The following is an 18597-nucleotide window of genomic DNA, read 5'->3' as shown; positions in this document are numbered from 1 at the left end:
AAAACAAGGCAGTTCTTGTTCCCGCTTCCGTGGCCTCAAATATGTAACACCTAAAAGGGAGGACTCGGCAGCCTCAACCCAATGACATGATTGCAGTTTGGGAAGCCAACAGCAGAAAGGCCATGATCAGCTTCATTGGGTGGAAGTCCCAGGAGTCTTCTGCAATTCCCAAAGGATCTTCAGGGCACCTCTGTCCACAGAGACTTTGGGGACCATGGTCTCGAAATGCTAAGTGCCAATAACTCTTTTCCTACAGAATCCATCTGAATGGCTATGGATTTGCCAGGACACCTCAGCAACACCTTTCCTGTGCCCTCCCACAGCCCCCTCCCCAACCCTGGCTTCTAACACACACATACACACACACACACACGTACAGAATAAATAATAAGCATGCCCGTGTAAGAAACAAAAAGGAAATTAAAAAATGGAACTCCTTACTGTGGTACTAACCATCCTAGCGGATGGGGGATTTGTCCTACGGTGCCAGGCGATAGCGGGTAATACGGGGATATATCTGGAGGGTGCGGAGGCCGTGGGATTCCTGAGGGAAGAAGCAGCATTTTAGGTACAAAGGAGGGAGAGAGGGAAAGAGCAACTCGTTAGGGGATGGGAACAGGGAAAGAGGAGGAAGAGAGGCATCTCTTCTGGAATCCTAACACAAGGTTCATTTGTGATTACAAATCCTAAGAGTTGTTGGTAGGTTTCATCTCATTTTCCCTTAGCCTCAGTTTGAAAAATTAGTTTATCTCCTTCTAAATGGACTGGGATAGTGGGTAGACTCAGATATATGCCATCTTGGGTCTTTCTGCCTCACGTGACTGGTGTGATTGTTTCAAGTTTAAAAGAAACAACCTCAAAAAGGCTCGGCAGCTGGTGGGGAATGAAGCAATGGTAATCCCTGTTGCTCTTACAACATGGGCCCTTCACCCTGCGGAGTTTCATGCCTTACCTGCACGAAAGTTACTCCTCTGATTTCTAACAGACTTTTTGAGCTGTGGCCTTCAAAAGGTTACTACCCTTGCTTTTTTTCAAAAATGGTGACTCCTCTAAAATGTCTCCGCCTCTATTTGGATGAGCTGGAGAAACTGATCAAATGCCATGTGGCATCCTATCCAAGGTAGAACCAGAGCTGAACAGACAAGGAGGTGTTGGAGGCTTGTGTACTCCATTCTGGAACTTCATCCGCTAGGGGACAGAGTCACCTGTGGGGAGTAAGCCCATCTGCTGAATGGGCACCTTGTGCGTTGCAGGGGCTAAGAGCTTCACAAGGCACACGTGAGGGGATTCTGCAAGTACGTGCCGCCGCATGCCTGCCAGTTCCACAGGAGCACATTCTACAGTCGACTCTGACAGAGAAGAACTGATCTGTGCCGTTGAAGTGGGAGGCAAAAGGCACAATACCACAGAATTAAAACAGAGTAAAGGAGGGAACAGACTGCATGTTCGTGGATGAAAACGACTTCATTTTTTAAAAAATTCATTCAGGAAGCTTTTAATCTGTAAATTAAGTCTCCCTGGGTGACATTTTCATGCAGACATTGCTTTCTCTCTATTACAAAAACCAAACAGATTAGCTGGGCTTGGACCCTACACTGAGCCATTTGCACACTTGAAAGAATGTTCGCAGAGGAAAAGTAAACAGTCCACAGACGTTAATCATATGTTTTACGATAACCATTTAAAAGCTATTCCCTGTACTACCATTATTTAAATGAGACGTTGACGCTGCCATTCACTGGTGGAGCCTGGGGCCGGCTGGAGGAGGCGGCCAGGCATCCAAGCACCAGGCTCAGTCCTGCACCAGCACAAAGGGGCTCAGAGACCAGTAAAACCCAGCTCATGTGTGGCTTCTTTCAGGGGCAGTGAAGGCCGCCTAACCAGGCAGCCTACCTACCCCAGCACTACCAATCCCCTCTACCTACCCCAGCACTACCAATCCCCTCTAACGAAGTGATGCGTGATCACCAACTTAAACCCATCCTTCCAATTACTGAGCTGGGAAGGGAAACTCCTACCAACATACTGGGTAGCCTGAAAGACACACACTAAGCTTACCTGTTCTCCCAAGACCACCCCACCAGGAGCTGGGGCTGCCTGCCTGATTTAGATCTTGTTGAAGGAGAACTAAAAGTAACCCCACCTTCTCTCCTTCTCCCCTTTGGGAAAAAAGCAGTCAATGAACGACTGGGATAAAAAGGGGCTGCTGAGTTGGGTGTGGTGGCTCATGCCTGTAATTCCAGCACTTTGGGAGGCCGAGGCGGTCAAAAATTAGAGACCAGCCTGGCCAACATGGTGAAACCCTGTCTCTACTAAAAATACAAAAATTAGCTGGGTATGGTGGCACATGCCTGTAGTCCCAGCTACTTGGGAGGCTCAGGCAGGAGAATTGTTTAAAACTGGGAGGCAGAGGTCACAGGGAGCCAAAATCGCTCCACGGCACTCCAGCCTGAATGTCAGAGCAAGACTCTGTTTCAAAACAACAACAACAACAGGGACACTGAAAAGCATGGCAACTTCTCCCAGACACCCACTGGTTGTTCTAAGAAGAAATGAAGCAACCTGCCTGGGCTTCAGTATTCACATCTGTAAAATGGGCTCAGCAATACCTAGAATATTGTAGGGGACAAAGTTGTTAAATAAATTAGCGAAGAAAATGCAGAATCCAGTGACGTGGCTTTTTGAGGCTATACCAACAAGCCATTGTCAAGTAGTGACTGGAGCCTCTTAGCCAGCGAGGGAGCTGAGGTTTGGAAAGTCATGCTGTCACATCTTCCCAGGAAGCTGAGGAGGGACCCAAGAAATGCCTTCCATATGATTCCTGCATCCAGGTCTGTCTGAGGCTCTTAGAGTTAAAAGCCACTCCTGAAACATACTGAGGACTCAGAGCTGGGTTCCCAAGACAGCCCCTTCAGGGGCACTGGAAGCCATGAAGAGATATTTAACACTGCAAATGAGCTTCTCCAAAGGGAGTGGAAAACCACTCCCACACCAGGCCTCAATCACCCCAAAGAGCTTCCTTTTCAACACCCAGAAAAGCAACAGGGGCCCCCCACCACCGTTCCCACCCAGTCCCCTCCTGCTCCGCCCCTGGGGTTCCTGTGGAGGCCTCAACAGGTTCCCCAGAACCCCAGGACCAGCGCTCTACCTTGGCTCCCAAGCCCATGGCCTACCTGTTTTGGGGTCTACGTCGGCTGGTAAGTGTGGAGGTGGGTTTCCCGGCGTGAAGTGTTCATTGCTGTAGGTGATAAGAGGCGTGAGGGGGTGGACATGGTGAGGGTGCTGCACCACTGGCACTTTGTTCGACTGTGGGGAGGAGAACAGAGAAAGACACCATCAAGCCGGTTCCGGCAGCCCAGGTCTTCAGAGCCCCCGGCCCGTGGGTTCCCCTGACTGCAGCCTCCCACCTGGATTTTCTAAGATGCACTCAACGCTGCCCGTCCCATACTCCCCCGAGTCTGAATAAATAGATAGTTGTAAGACAGCTCTCTGGTTGGGTCTGCTTTAGTTTTTATTTCCCCACTAAGCCTGGCTTTTAAAATACCTTCTCCATCCCTACCCCATTATGGAGCCCAAGAGTCTGCACTTTTCCCGTCCGCAGGTGAGTTGGAAGCCGGGACTTTAATCTCCCATGCCTACTGCGTTTCCGCATGTGGTGGGGACCTCCTACCCCGAGGCCCCACCTCCAGGAGGCAGGCAGGCTGCACAGGGGACCATCTAGGAAAACCACCACTTAAAAGAAACCAGCCGGGCCCAAATCCCACCCAGCCAGCCTCCTTAGCCACCGCTCCCCCCGCCCCCGACAGCTCCTATCCCCTCCCTGCCCTTAGAAACAGCCGGCATGCTACAGTCCTTCTCAGACAGTATGGACGCAAAGCCCCACTCGTGGTTTGGGTGGGAGTGTGAACTTTACCAGAAAGCTCTAAACTGCCTGGCAATCACCTGCATATTCTATGCAGATTACAGCAGCCCTGATTCATTAGGAATTTCATTAGAAAGTCATCCGGGAATGCTAATACATTAACTGGATGATGACGAATTGGGCTAATAAAAGGTACGCATTTTAGAAATGGGCAGTTCTAGAAAACAAAGTACAGGCATTTTTATGTTTGGGAAGGGTGGGTCAGTGGAGAGAAGCAGAGGGCGGGGTGGGGGGAAGAAAAGCATTTTAAAAATGTTTCTAGTTGCCAGACCCAGGCTTTCCCAAATTATTCTCCTCCTCTTTTCCCCACCTCCTGCTCAGTCCACCCCTCCCCACTCCACTACACTGTGCTATAACTTAGCCCAGCAAGATCACAAAGAAAAAATTAAGCTGAAACAAGCGAACTACTGGGCCATTTACGGAGAGTAATCCAATTGCAAAAAACCCTATTCCCCATAGAGGATTTTCACTAAAATCCTACAACAGGGACATTTAACCAGATTAGGTACCAGCGAAGATAAAGAGGCAAGTATTAGATGATGAATGGATTAGAGTCAAGTTTCATTTCAGAACGTGTCTTCATTTCCTTTTATTACTTTTAGGAAGGCACAACTTGCATTAACATCAAGGAAAAGGAATTGCATTAAAAGAAAAGAAGGAAGGTTCTAGTGCTGCCCACTAGCGCCTGTTGAGTTCAGGGATCACTAAGCAGTTAGTTCTCTTTACTGGGTCTCTTCCTGTCCATTTTTTTTTTTTTTTTTTTTTTTTTAATGGGTGAGGAAGGAATGTAATATAGGAACAGCATTTCTTACCACAGGTAATTGAGGGGGAAAGCATCTTTTAAAAAGTGCTTTTAACTTTTTTGTGGTTATGTGTGGAAAGAAAAATAAGGCCTTCTCTCTAGATGCCCCAGAAAAAAACTGCAGAAAAAGAAGTCAACGCTTCCAACAGCCTGGTTTACCAATTCCTATGTATAACTGGCCTCTTGGAGAAAGGGGAGATCATGTCCAGATGACATGATCTGTTTACAGTAAAGAAGCACAAATCCCACAGCCATGTTCTAAGCAGGACTAAGGGGAGATGTGGGGAAAACCCTCTTTTTCTACTTTACAACAAAAGAGGAAGACAGCATTTGGGCAATAATGGAGTTCACTGAGCATAAGATTTAAAAATTAAGCCTCCACCTTCTTAGATATACATATGAAGGCGATTCCAACAAAAGGTGGGGCCCTGTGTTCTGGCTACCAACACCTCTCCCAGTATTATTTTGCACGCCTGAGCCTAGCCAACTAGTGTTTTTGCTTATAGGAGCTTTGTGTTATATGCTACCATTTTGCAATCAAAGCAAATAAGTTAAAAGCCACCAAAGCAGAGGGAGCTTTGGAAACCAGAAGCACTTCCACAGAAGGGGCAGCCACGAAGGGCTGGGCAGGCCAGGGCCAGGGTGAAGGGCTGCTACCTCATGGCCAGCGCTGGCACCTCATGGACAGGCACTAAGGATTCCTTAAGAAGAACATTTGCTCAGGACAACTTGAGAAATAAGGAACAAGGAAGCTCCCACACTGTGTGCTGAGGTGGGGAGGGAAAAGAGAAAAGGAGAGGAAAGGAGGGAAAGAGACAGACACGGACAAAGTGGAGACCTTTGGAGGCAAGGCTGTTGCTGCCTTCCAGAAGTTTTCTCTTTGGTTGGAAAGATACATACCCGCTGACATGAAAGAAAGCAGACCAGCTCCAGACAGTTTAAAGTGAGTGTGAAAAAACACCAGGGCCAGTGGGGAGAACCACCCACAGCCCAGAGAAGGGAAGATGATCACTCAGGGGTGGAAGGACTGATCAAGTACCACAGGAGGAGGACCACCATCAGCCATGAGAAGCAGCACATGGGAGAAGAAAGGGCTAGTGGTGGGCATCAGAACCAGCAGCAGTTAGCCCCGAGTCAAGCATCTCCCAGGATGCTTCCCACTCACTCAGATTCCCCAATCCTGGGAAATCTCTCAGTAGGCCCTGATTCATTCACAGTGGGTCTGGACTCAGGACCCAAGCATCTTGGGCCTGCTTCCTGGGTGTTGTGGGTGGTTCCTGTGTTCAGCCATGAGGACCACATGCACACAGGCAAGCACAGAGGTAAAGAGCCATGAGTTCTGATGAGGAATCAAGTCCTAGTTCCAAAGGAACCCAGGAAAAGCCTTAGCACATAACCTAGCACATAAGTTTGTTATTTATTATCTATTACGGTGGTTTATTAGTAATGTTATTTTTACTGTTAAGAAGAAGCTGTCCAGATGACATGATCTGTTTACAGTAAAGAAGCACAAATCCCACAGCCATCTTCTAAGCAGGACTAAGGGGAGATGCGGGGAAAACCTTCTTTCTCTACTTTGCAACAAAAGAGGAAGACAGCATTTGGGCAATAATGGAGTTCACTGAGCATAAGATTTAAAAATTAAGTCTCCATCTTCTTAGATATACATATGAAGGCGATTCCAACAAAAGGTTCTATCCCCCTGTGTTCTGGCTACAAACACCTCTCCCAGTATTATGTTGCACACCTGAGCCTAGCCAACTAGTTTTTTCCTGTTCAGTCAAAACTATATCATGGGGGGGGGGGGGGGGGATGGTAGGGAATTGGAAGCTTTAGGTGCTGCCAGGCTTTAGGGCAAAAAAATGGGACCTGTACTAGGACTAGCCCTACTCCTTTCTGACCTCAACTGCATGCCAGGCAGGTCCCTGTGAAAGAACAGAACTTCCTCTCTGTCCAAGCTCACGGGTTCCCTTGCAAGAGAGGAGAACTCTGTGGTCATACCTGCCAAAGCCAGGGACTACCTGCCACTCCATCCAACCTCCCTCTACCTGGAATCCTCTATGATGGAAGGATTTTCTTCTTGCAAATGCCTATGTCTCTCCGGCCTCAGACCCCAGAACCCTTTCTTCCTACCTCACATGATGCCCATTGCTGGGGGTGTGTGTGCACCCAACCTAAGTTCCTTAGGGACAAGGACTATGTCTTCTAGAACTTGTGTCCTCCCAAATGACCAGCCTGTGGAATGGAGAGCGCATTCTCCTCAACTGCATAAGAACCACCAGATTGCAACTGCAAGCATTTGAAGGGAAAGACAAAGCCAAATCACAGATTCACTTCAAGTAAACGGTGGCGCTCTTTAAATGTAGTGTCCTTAGAATCACAGAACAGAACGCAGTGGTCCTTCCGGACCATCCAGTTCAATACCCTTGCAGACACCATCTCAACTACAGCTGTGCCTTTAAAAGGGCTTTAGGGGCAACTGGCAATGCACACAGTGATTCAAGAACTGAATTCAAGGAATACCCGGGTAGGTTTTAATTCTTCCTCACCAGGTTGGCTGCGTGGCCTCTCTCAAGACTTCCTTTCTGTCTCTGTCAACTCCGGATGAGAATCATGTCCACCTCGCAGCGTTGTGAAAACTAAACGAGAACTTGCATGTAAAGTATTTAGCACAGTGACCGGCACAAGCTAAATGTGCAACACAAAGATGCTTTGAAAATGCAATCCGATACATACTAACGATGACGCAGTTCACTATCCCTCTAGCCTCTTCTGATTTAATTCATGCAGCGAGGGGGACACACGGCCACGACTCCACTCCTGATTTCAAAGGTAAGGATGTTTGTTTATGGGGCAAGATCGTTCTAGACGATTAGTGGCACTTTCCTCAGGCACATACCCTTCTTCAAAATGAGGTGTTTAATTAATCCATATATTTTAATATCTCTTGTGAGAAGAGTCATCATTTCACTATGCCAATAAATGAGATTGCCACAGAGGAGCTCAAAGTCAAACAAACAAAAAAAAAAAAGGCAGGTAGAGATGATCGTGGTCCCTTCCAGATCAGGGCAAGGGCCTTTAAGTAAGAGCTGTCACAAATGAAACACCAAAGAATCCAAATAGAAAGATGCCCCTTGGACATTCTCCTTCTCTTTGAACACCTCCCACTTCTCTAACGAGGTCTTTAAGAATTGTGTTCAAAACCGCACCACCCTAAGAAAATTCAGATGTGAAAAGTAACTTGGTTGCAACATAGACAACCTTCCAGAAATGTACTCATGGCAACTAAATTAGCAGCAACTATCCATGCTGGGGGTGCTGGTGGGCTCATTAGCCTGCAGTACTTATTCCCTCCCCTTTTTCTCTCTTTATAAACAGAGCCCAATGTGCAAGGGAAACAGCTCAACATAAGGCCAGGTGCCTTTTTGGGAACTATTTTACCTAAATACATCTTCAAAACTACATGGGGATACAAAGTCATTACGACCAGTGACAGCGAACCAACGTTCAAGGTCATGGTAGTGATGGTCAAGCAGAGCTGTGTGAAGAGCCTGCGTTGCTGTACTGAACTCTGAAAACATGATGAAAACGGACTCTCTGAGCCACAAAAACAGCAAACACTCATATACGAATAACTCACATAATTTCAAAACTGTTATACCATAGCTGCCGAAGTCACACCACCACCATCAGCTCAGAACACCTTTTCTAGATGAAATGAGGGTAGGATGGGGATTGGCCGGTTGCTACCCCTGAAGCACTACCATCCACACCAGCACAGCTCAGGGTGGCCACTGTTCAATGGTGCCTTGGGCTCTGTGTCTGTGTGCCTCTGTGCTGAGTTCATGGCGTGCTTTATTCTAGGAAATCCTCACAACGAGCCTATGAAGTAGTCGGCATTTGTTATCAGTTCCACGCAGTAGGTAAAGATACTTTTTTTCCAGGTTACATGCCTTGAGAGAGTGGTGTTTCTAAGCTCTGCAGCCTCACCTGCCTGCCTCCACCACCCCACCTCTGCACTGTCCCAGTCTGCAGAAACTGGCATTACTGGGATGGGGTTAATTGCTGTGTTCATCTAGTGAGATGCACCCAATGAGATCAGCCTGGGCCAACCTTCCCACTAGACACAGCTGCTTCAGGACTCTCGGTGGGATCTGTCCTCAAACTCCCACCTACCAATCGCTGCATCCTAGACCATTTTCGGCAGGTATTACCCCCAAAACCCAAATTAGGAGGAGCTCAGGGTTCCCTGCCTTAGCCAGGCATACCCTTGCCACAGGGCATTGAGTATTTTTAGCAGGGATTTTTACACATGTGGCTGATTATGGGAAGAGGACCGGGGATGCAGGGGATAAAGACATTTAATAGGATGTTTCTGCTTCTCAAATACAAACACGCAATATATCGGCCCAGCAGGATTCAGATGATAAAAAACACTTTACGTGGTCAGTCCTGGGCTGACAAGAATCTAAAGAAAAAGGCCACCAAAAAACCGAGCCATTAAATGAAGTAAACAGTATCTATGTAAAAGGAACCAAAATCCTCATCTGACTTTATGATTATTCAGGGCTTTATGCTTTCTACCTGGAGAAATCGCTATTTCGCAAAGCCAAACTTTCCTCTGTCTGCTTCCTTAGGTTCCATGGGTTTTCAGCATTGAATAGTTAAATTATAAAGAAAAGGTCCTTTAACAGCCCTCAAGGCACACAAAGCCCTTCCACCCAAAGTATTCATCGTATTCATCGACTACAGTGGGGGGGAATGGGGAGGGGGAGGAGCCCCTGTGGCTGACCTTTGACCTTTCAAGAACCGTTAAGCATAGCCCTCTGCAACTTGGCCATGCCACCCTCATCGCCAAGCGCCCACACACCCATCCAGACGCTGTTCTTCATTTGGAACCTGGCAAGTGAAAGATTGATTAAGGCACTTCTAAGATCCCTCTGCTTAGTCCCCCTCTCACCCCGACCCCACAAGCCTCTATAACTGTGGGCAACCTAGAGGGAATGAAAGCTCGCCATTCACCTCCGCAACCTATTAATCAACAGACGCTGAAAACAAATAGAGCCATTGCTGGCCCTGGTGTCTCCCTTGGCCCTCCTCTTCAATACGCCCCTACTGCTGCCCTCTTTCTGCAGGAGGAAAATGGGGCCAGAAAGTGCCTTTAGGAGCTCCGCACAATAAAACTAAAGCAACAGAGGAGCATTTGTCAGCCTTTTCCCCTCCTCACGGTGGGCATGGAAGGTCTTTGGGGGTCTTCACTTACCAGCCCTCCCAGGGGCTGAAATCAGCATGAGGAAGGGACACTATTCACTCCAGGTTTACATTTAAAAATGGGTTTATAGTCCACCTCTATGTATTTTTCCAGACGCCGTTTGCTATGGCTGCAGCAAGACCAATGGCAACAGCTAAAACGTTAAGAAAAATTTCACGTCACTGAAGCTGTGGCAAGTTGGGGAAGAGGACAGGTTGGGGACACAACGAAGGAAGGACTGTTTCTCATCTATCAACCACCCTTTGGCAACTCAGCCAAGGTAACCCTCCTGTCCCCAACAACCTATGACCCCCAGCAGTTAGGAACTATTTCTGCTGATGGGATGGTCACAGGAGACAGACACAGCCAGTGCAATCTGGGCCCAGCCCTGCATGGACAGTCCCATCCCAACCCAGCAGGCCAACACTTGCTTTTGCATCCTGCAAACCTCTTATATATACACAGAAAAAAAAAACAGCAGTCATGACTTCCTCCCGTGGCCCCAAATGGGTGGGCTTCCTCAGAGCATTTTTACCCTGGCCCGTGCCCCTCTCCCCTTGCAGCTAGACAGGACCCATCCAGCGCCGTGGCCGGGGTCCTTTCTTAGTTGAATGTTGCTCCTTTCTGTCTAAGGCCTTGCTCCCAGCTAATGGTGGATTGTTTCCCTGGACAAGACTTCTATTGATAGCTACAGCACTGCCTGTTGGAAATAATAAATAAAAGACAGAAGGTTTCACAGGGTTCGAGTTTTACTTGAAGAAACAAGGTGGTAAGAGAAAAGAGATCTGCCTGTGAGATGCAGAAAAGCGAAGCCCACCCTGCCAGCCACAGCACACAGCCTGCATCCTCCGGCTGGGCTGCTGCAGAGCCCGCCCCCGCAGGCTGCAGAGTTAGAGCAGAGTCAGAGCGTCAGAGCATCTCCGACCCCCGAGAGCCTCCCAGGAAGGGTGCTGCTTATTTGTTTTGTAAATTATCAATGGCTGGCTTTTATTTCTCTTTCTCTCTCTCTCTCTCTCTCTCTCTCTCTCTCTCTCTCTCTGGAATCAAATCCATTTAGACAGCAAGAGGAGGAAGAGAGACGATTCTCCCTGCCGTCTGTGAAATTTTGCCGACTCATAGTTTCTCATGGATTCACACAGGCATTAAAATTCTCCTTGCTGGGAAATGACTGAACAGAGCAAGCAGGGAGAGGAGAAACGTGCAGTCAGTTTTCATCCAAATTCTCACACACACACAGGCAAATACCTAGAACAAACTCGATCACTTCAAGTCCTTGACCTTTTTTGGGGGTAGCCCTTTCTATATTATAAGCACCCAGCTGGTAACACACCAAACAGACTGCCAAACGTGAAGGGTCGAGAGGACCAAGTTCAACTCTTAAAGACCTTTTCTCAATCCTCGAAAGGAGGATGGAAGGGCTGGGGGGTGAGAGGTGGTGGGTGGGCTGGAGGTGTTGGGATGGAGGAATAGAGGAACATTCGAATCTGGAAAATAAAGAAGGTGTTGAGATGGAGGAATAGAGGAACATTCGAACCTGGAAAATAAAGATGTGCACCAGCTGCTTGGCTTTGTGAAGACCGCAGCCAAGGCCTGACCCAGCAAAGCTGTGCATTCACAGGCTCTTGAACAATTACTTCCAGTTAAGTTCATTAAACATAATTTATTTCCACTCATTCTCATTTATTTTCCAATTAAAAAGAAAACATCCCATTGTGCCTCCCCTAGCCAACCTTTAAAACACTTGTAAGCTTACTTCTTAGCCCACCCGGTCCAGGCTCGCCCCTGATCAGCGAGTTTCCAGGGTTTTCTTCCTGCCTGCCTCTGCCTCCCTCCGGCAGCGTCACAAAATTCTCAACCTGGAGGTCAGTGAGGGGGCGCGACAGGCACAACGGGGCCCTCTGTCCTAATCCTCCACCAGGTCTCAGGGATGAAGAACCAGTCACTTCACCCCTAAGTAATTTCCCAGGAATCTGCAACCTCCACCCTCCCGCCAAATATTTCTCTACTACTTGGGTATTAAATGATTAGCGTTAACATAATCAATCTTGTTAAGTGTCCGAATTTGCAGAGAATGTTTGGGAATTGGGTAAGAGAGTACAGCTGTTTCTAGGAGAGCGGATCTTCCAAACCGAGCCAGAAATAAATCGAACCTATCCCAAATGAAGAAATCCAAAAGCTCAAATTCAAAACAACTTTTAACAAATAATAATGATTTCCAGAACACCCCCTCGCCACCAAACACAACAACCCCAAATCTAGAGATTCCTAAATATAATGGAAAGGAAATCACCAATTTTGATTTAGAGCAAATTTTAAGAGCATAATGGTTATTACATCCTGAGGAATTCAAGAAAGAAATAGTGAACAAAATCTGACACCGACTTTCTAATTTATTTACAAGGAACAGCTGCATAAAAAGCTCTTTTGTTTTTCTTGTATACCCTGTGCCTAACTTTACAATCTCAGTCTTATTTGAAAATCATGCCTACTCCACGGAGTCTGAGAAAAGCTCAAGAAACAGCTTTTTTCCTTCGCTGATCAGGTAAATTTTCCCCACAGAAAAGAGGAGGTAAGCCAAGAGGAAGAATGAACGTTTCCACTCATGTGGCTCAACAAATACAAATGCCCAAACCCTGGGATTCAGCAAAGACCGACGGAAAGGAAGACGAACACAAAGGCAGAACTGCATTGTTCTGTTCTATCCTGCCTTGTTACTATCCCAAACGTGGGCATCCTTTAACGGGCATCTGCAGTCAGAATAAATAACACGCATGAAAATGACGCCGAGTCACCATGGGACGAAGAGGGTAAACACAATTGCTGTCCCTCCGATCTCCAGTTGATGTGTTGCAAGTTTAGGGAACGAGGGAGTGACCCAGGCAAAGTTGAATTTTTTCAAAAATCCTCAAATGTGTGCAGAAGTATGTAATCTGGAGGGCATGTCAGGATTTCATCACATTCCAAAATATTGCAGAAGGAAAGAATTCTATTACACAGCTCAGCCAGGTCCCCAACAACCCCAAACCACAAAGGGGAGGTTTCCCTAAGAATACAAGGTTTCAGGCTCTGCTGCTTCCAGAAAATGCCGATGCAGCAGCCTGTTGTGACTATACAGAGATCATAATATCTGTATCATTGGAGTTGGGAATTTACATTTTCAAAGAACTCCCTTCTCATAAGACATCAAGAATAGTGGTTTACTCCCACCAAGCCAACAGGACCACTATTAACACAGGTAATTTGAGAAAACTAGGGTCTAGAACCTCAAGATGGGAGACTGTACCGGGTGTAATATTTGCAGTAACACAACGTACACATTTGCAACACAGCCTCCACTCTCTTCCCCACCATTCCTGACAGTTTACACAATCCTAGATTGAACCAAAAAGTTGCACACAACTAGAAAGGAAAACCAAGATTTACACCCATCGTTATTTTAGGCACAACTAGAGAACTATCTATGATCTTGTGTTTTAATATGACACACAGAATTTAATTCATGATGTTGAAAATATAAACGTAAGATTATGGTATATTTCATTCCTTCTCACCCCAAAATTGGATGGAAGAGCTTATCGACCACTGCAGATTATTTCTGTTTGGTCATACAATAACACCACAAATAATAAAAGTAATAATAAAAGTAATTAAGGAATTGCCTCCAAATTCAAGAGAATCCCCTTACAGCTTGTGGCAAAAGATAATCACTGAAGCTGGGCGCGATGGCTCACGCCTGTAATCCTAACACTTTGGGAGACTGAGACGGGCAGATCACCTGAGGTCAGAAGTTCAAGACCAGCCTGGCCAACGTGGTGAAACCCCCTTCTCTACTAAAAATACAAAAATTAGCTGGGCGTGTTGGTGCATGCTTGTGATACCAGCTACTCAGGAGGCTGAGGCAGGGGAATTGTTTGAACCCGGGAGGCGAAGGTTGCGAAGGAGCCGAGATCTCGCCATTGCACTCCAGCCTGGGCGAAAAGAGTGAAACTCCATCTCAAAAAACAAAATAATAATAATAATAATAATTAAAAGAAAAGATATCAAGACACAGTTGAAGAGAGTATAATGGATCCTAAACCCCAAATTCATATTGCAAAAGGGCCTTCTCCCTAATCATTAACAGCACAATGAGCTGTCATCAGGCTCTTTTCCAAAACACATTTTATATTAAGTTTACAAAACATACCACAAGCAAGACCATAGCCCTAAAAAGCCGGCATCTAAATCTGGAGATTGACAACTAAAGACAGAGCAACAGAAAGTTAGCATTAAATATGAAACCAAAATACACACTTTACACAGCCTGCTACTGTTAAAGCCTTATCGCTCAAAACTTTCAAGCTTTTAAAGTATGCTCCTCTATGAGGCAATGTCGTTTTCCTTCTCTCTCTTTCGATGGAGCCCACCCTGGTGGGTGAAGAAAAAAATTATTTGTTAGAAGAAATTCCAAACCGTACCACCCCTTCCCAGATTCCAGCTCACCCGTACTTGGGGAACAGGGTCTGCCTTACCATAGAAGTGTAAGGACTGTGATGAAAGTCAGACTTCTCTCCTCCCCATCTTTTTTTAACCCTTTCTCCCCCTCCCCAAAAAACTGCTGTGAAAATGACTCAGAGAAAGGGCATAGCTTGAGTTGACCATTTATTGTTTTGTTTTTTCCTTCCCAAGATCTAAATTGTGGGGGGGGGGGGGGGCGGGCATAGGTTTAATGGTCAATACCATAAGCATGGACATGAACACACACACATCCCCCCATACGCACACCCCATACACATACCACACACCCCACTACTCACCCAGCAATTCAAATTGAGGTGCCAACCGCCCAACTGCTGGAACAGAGAGACCCCGGAGGCTACTGCGCCTCCCTTACCACTCAAATCTTCCATTCCCACTAAAATTGTATCCCTAGGGTACATAACAGCCTTGGTTTTCCCTCTCTCCACCTCTAAAAAAACTTTCTCTGTACCTTCGAGATGGGACTGGGCCAGTTTTTTTTCTCCTCCCTTTCTGCTTTTCTCACTTTTCTTTTTCCTCCCAGCTTCCCCTCCCTTTAAAGCTTTCACTTAAAGAACTGAAAAAAAGCATCTAAAAAGATCGAAATGGCCCCAGATTCCTGGCCAAATAGGCTCAAAATGCTCAAAGTTGTCACTCATATTGCCTAGAATTATTTTGTTAATCCTTCCCCCTGCACACACATCCCTTAAAAAATCTTAAAAATAAGAAACAAAAAATCCACTAATCATCTAGAGTTCAGCTGGTTGCAGATTTAATTAAAAAAAAAAATTAAAAACTCCTTCTACTTTCTAATCTTTGCCACTACAGAATCTGTGAAGGAAGGGGGAAGGTCCATGTTCCCCAGCCAGCTCAGGGCACCTCAGCAAAGTCCCCTCCCTCACCCGTTACCTTGGGCAGCAGGGAGAGAGCTGCCGCTAAGAGTAGCAAAGAAATTACGGTCAGCCATGAGGGAAAATGATCAACCGAGAGTGCAGGAGGCAGGCACTTTATCTGCAAGATTGTCAAATCCCTCCAAACAAATTTCTTAGGCAGAGGGCTGCGATGGGAGAGGGGAGGGAGGAGGAATGGATATTTTCTTGTCACAGTGACACGGAAGTGACACTTTGCAGGGCCTTGCCTGCCCTGTATACACCCTTCTCTTCCTAGAGTAACAGAATGTGCCTGAAAGATTTTCAACTGGCCTCCCTGGAAGCAGAAGAAAGGAAGCTTCCTGGTCTCACTAGTATTCCAATAGTCAGAATGCTAACTCGCTTTTTCGACTGTTGAATTTTGTGAGCTTTCCCCAGGAATAGAGAGAGAAAGAGAAAGAGAAGGAGGGGAAACGGCAGAGGGATGCAAAGGCTAGAGCTGAATCCCACAAACCCGACTTACTTTTCCTGGGGCTCTTATGGGATCCAGGGCCGGGTACATTTGTGTGGGTTTAACTTAACTTGAGTTGAGACACTCAGACATCACAGGCCAGAAATCGTCCTCTTTTACATGAAGGAGGGGAGTGTGGGAGGGTGGCCGCTCAAGGAGGGATTACAGACAGAAAAAGTTGCAGGGGACAAAACTCATCCAGACCGCTTTTCTGGTCTTTTCCCACCCCAAGTGTTAAACCATTTCACCCTCTTCAAAAGCAAATACACAACTCCGATTTGCATACACGTAAGAAAACACCCGTGCTGCCACATAGAATCCTGGACTTGTGTGGCTTGAGGCAAGACCAGTGGCAAAGATTTGGTTTCTTCTGGCGGCACGACACCTAAGGTAGAGATGTTTTTAATTTACTGAACTGATTGCCCATCTGTTTATCTCCAAACCCACATCATGTTTTCATGATGTAGGTCTTTAAACAATCTGTTAATACACGGGACAAGTTAATCACCCTCGCCACTCCCCCACCAAAAAAATCAACAAAAACAAGGGCTGGGAGGGCTTAAAGATAACAAAAAAGTAGGAATTCTTCATTTTCTTCTTTTCTTCTTTTTTAAAATACTGCTCCGTGGCCTCTCTTTCTGGACTTATCTGGCCTTCCTGTGTAAGTGTCAGGCAGCAATCTTTAAGGCCCTTAATACCAAAACAAAACCCTGCCATTCCCTTTACATGGTGGTAACAAAAGCAATGAGCCTCCACTTTGACAAGTAAAAAGCCCCAACCACACAGCCCCCTAATTGCCTTCCCTCCCTCTATTCACGCGGACCACCACACTCCTGGCAGCTGCTTTTGTCACACACGCAATTTCTTAAGTAAACTGCAAGTTCTCTGCCGCTGATGGACAGCTCCCAATCATTCAGCAACAATAACTTATAAAGTGCGGCAAACAGGATGGGCAACTTTGACCAGGAATTTATTTTCTAGCTTTCTCAAAAGACTGAAAAAATAGGGGGGAAAAAAAAAGGAAGCAGCAACATAAGCTAACACATTGTAGACAGACCCCCTCTTCCTTAAAAAGTAAAGGGAAATTTCTTGAATGTCTTCAAACTAAAAATTGCTCCTAAGAAACTCTTTCCGGATATTTGCCATCCCATCGCACTATTCTGAATTCATCCCCAGGGGACCCCCAGTTTGTCAGAAGTACACCACGCTTAGAACATTCCCATAAAAAAATCAAAAGGTGATCAAGTGCTGCAAAGTTCTGTAGGGTTTAAAAAAAAAAAAGAGCAACAATCAAAAAACACTACCCCAAAACAAAACAACAAAACAAAAACAAAAGCTTCCTTTCCTTTTAGCATGAAATTACAATCATGTGCAGGAGGAATGAAGTAAGGAGGCGGGAGGAACTGCTCATTTACATCCCACGGTCCGCATCTGCGGCATCAGCAAAGTTTTGTTTTGTTTTCAATAAAGAGGTTCAAGAAGGGAGGAAGGGAAAATGGGTCTTGGAGGAATGGATGGCCGAAAAGTAGCATAATGCTGACTCTTTACGAAAATATTTGGGGATGGGGAGAGGGGAGCGAGGAGGGTGGAGCATTGGTGTCTTTAACTTGGTGGGCAGAAAAAAAAAAAAAAACCCGAAACCCCTCCGTATTCACTTCCAAGTTAATAATAATAAAGCATGTTTTCATAGTCACAAGTTGAAATTCGGGGCGGGGGGAGGTATTGTCAATTTCTCTTTTTCTTTTCTTTTTTTTTTTTTTAAAGGAGGCTAAAAAAAAAATAAACCTACTGCACCCACCCGGCAGCTTACCAGTCAAGGTACATCAACCTGAAAGTTACTGCAAAGTGACAGCGAACATGGCAAAGGCTGAGAGCATGCATGCGGAATGGACAGCCGTGGACGCAGCAGGGCAGGCGCGCGGGATGCAGCGGGCCGGCCACCGCGCACCGCCCGCCCGCCCGCCCGCCCGCCGCCGGCCGCCGGCCGCGCTTACCATCTAGAGAGGGTTGCGGCGCTGTCCTTCCCGCTGCCGGCTCGCGGGCATGCTGCCTGCGCCCAGATGCAGCCCAGGGCCCGCGCCGGCCGCGGGCTCCACTGGAGGGCAGCACCCGCCCTGCAGCCTGCGCCGCCGCCGCCGCGCACCCGCGGCACAGGGGAGCAGCACACACCAGCAGCGCCGCCAGACAAGATGCTCACGCACAGTTCCATTCACAGAATTATCTCGCTTGATAGGGAAGAGCACAATAACTGGGATCTCCCCCGATTCCACAACAACCCACTCCCCCCCCACAAAAGGGAGGGGGCGTTTAAAAAAAAAAAAAAAGGCAGGGCTTTCTTACTCTTCTTTTTTTCCCCCAAACCCCCGTATTCAATCAAAAGAACAAAGCCTGATATTTTGTTTGCCGACTTAGCAAACATAAAGGCAATTTCAATAGTCCAAAGAAGTTCACCTAAGTTGGTGAAAGTAATGCTTTGCAGTTCTCCAGTGAAATTACGCTTTAATAGCTATCTGATGCCATTCAGAGAAGGCAGGGGAGGAAACTCGCTGAATTTAGATAAACTTGGAGGGACCACTTCACTCCAAAGTTTTCTGCCAACTGAAAGTACTCTCAAAATTCTTGGCAACATCCAGAGCTTAATTATCTTGCTGAATTCTTTTTTTTGGAGGTGGGGGATACGAAAACCATATAGATCATTAAAAACACCCATATGTAAAAGAATTCAGAACAATTTACTGTATAACA

At 46.5% G+C, this 18597-nt stretch overlaps 1 protein-coding gene across 50 annotated transcripts in view; it reads right to left on the bottom strand.

The window, feature by feature from the left end:
• Positions 1 to 18597, bottom strand: part of TCF7L2 (transcription factor 7 like 2) — a 221049-nt gene that overhangs the window by 23327 nt on the left and 179125 nt on the right. For 33 of the 50 annotated variants that reach the window (XM_045361528.2, XM_045361558.3, XM_074002726.1 and 30 more), the window contains 2 exons: positions 3174 to 3306; positions 442 to 544 (listed from right to left, as the gene is read on the bottom strand). In XM_045361528.2, the coding sequence (XP_045217463.2) occupies positions 442 to 544; positions 3174 to 3306 (236 nt within the window). The remainder of the gene's footprint in view (positions 1 to 441; positions 545 to 3173; positions 3307 to 18597) is intronic. The other 17 variants (XM_074002727.1, XM_045361540.2, XM_074002745.1 and 14 more) reach the window with 1 other exon arrangement.

Source organism: Macaca fascicularis, chromosome 9 (genome assembly GCF_037993035.2).
Source record: "Macaca fascicularis isolate 582-1 chromosome 9, T2T-MFA8v1.1".
NCBI classification, from domain to species: domain Eukaryota; kingdom Metazoa; phylum Chordata; class Mammalia; order Primates; family Cercopithecidae; genus Macaca; species Macaca fascicularis.
This window is presented reverse-complemented; position numbering and strand designations above follow the sequence as displayed.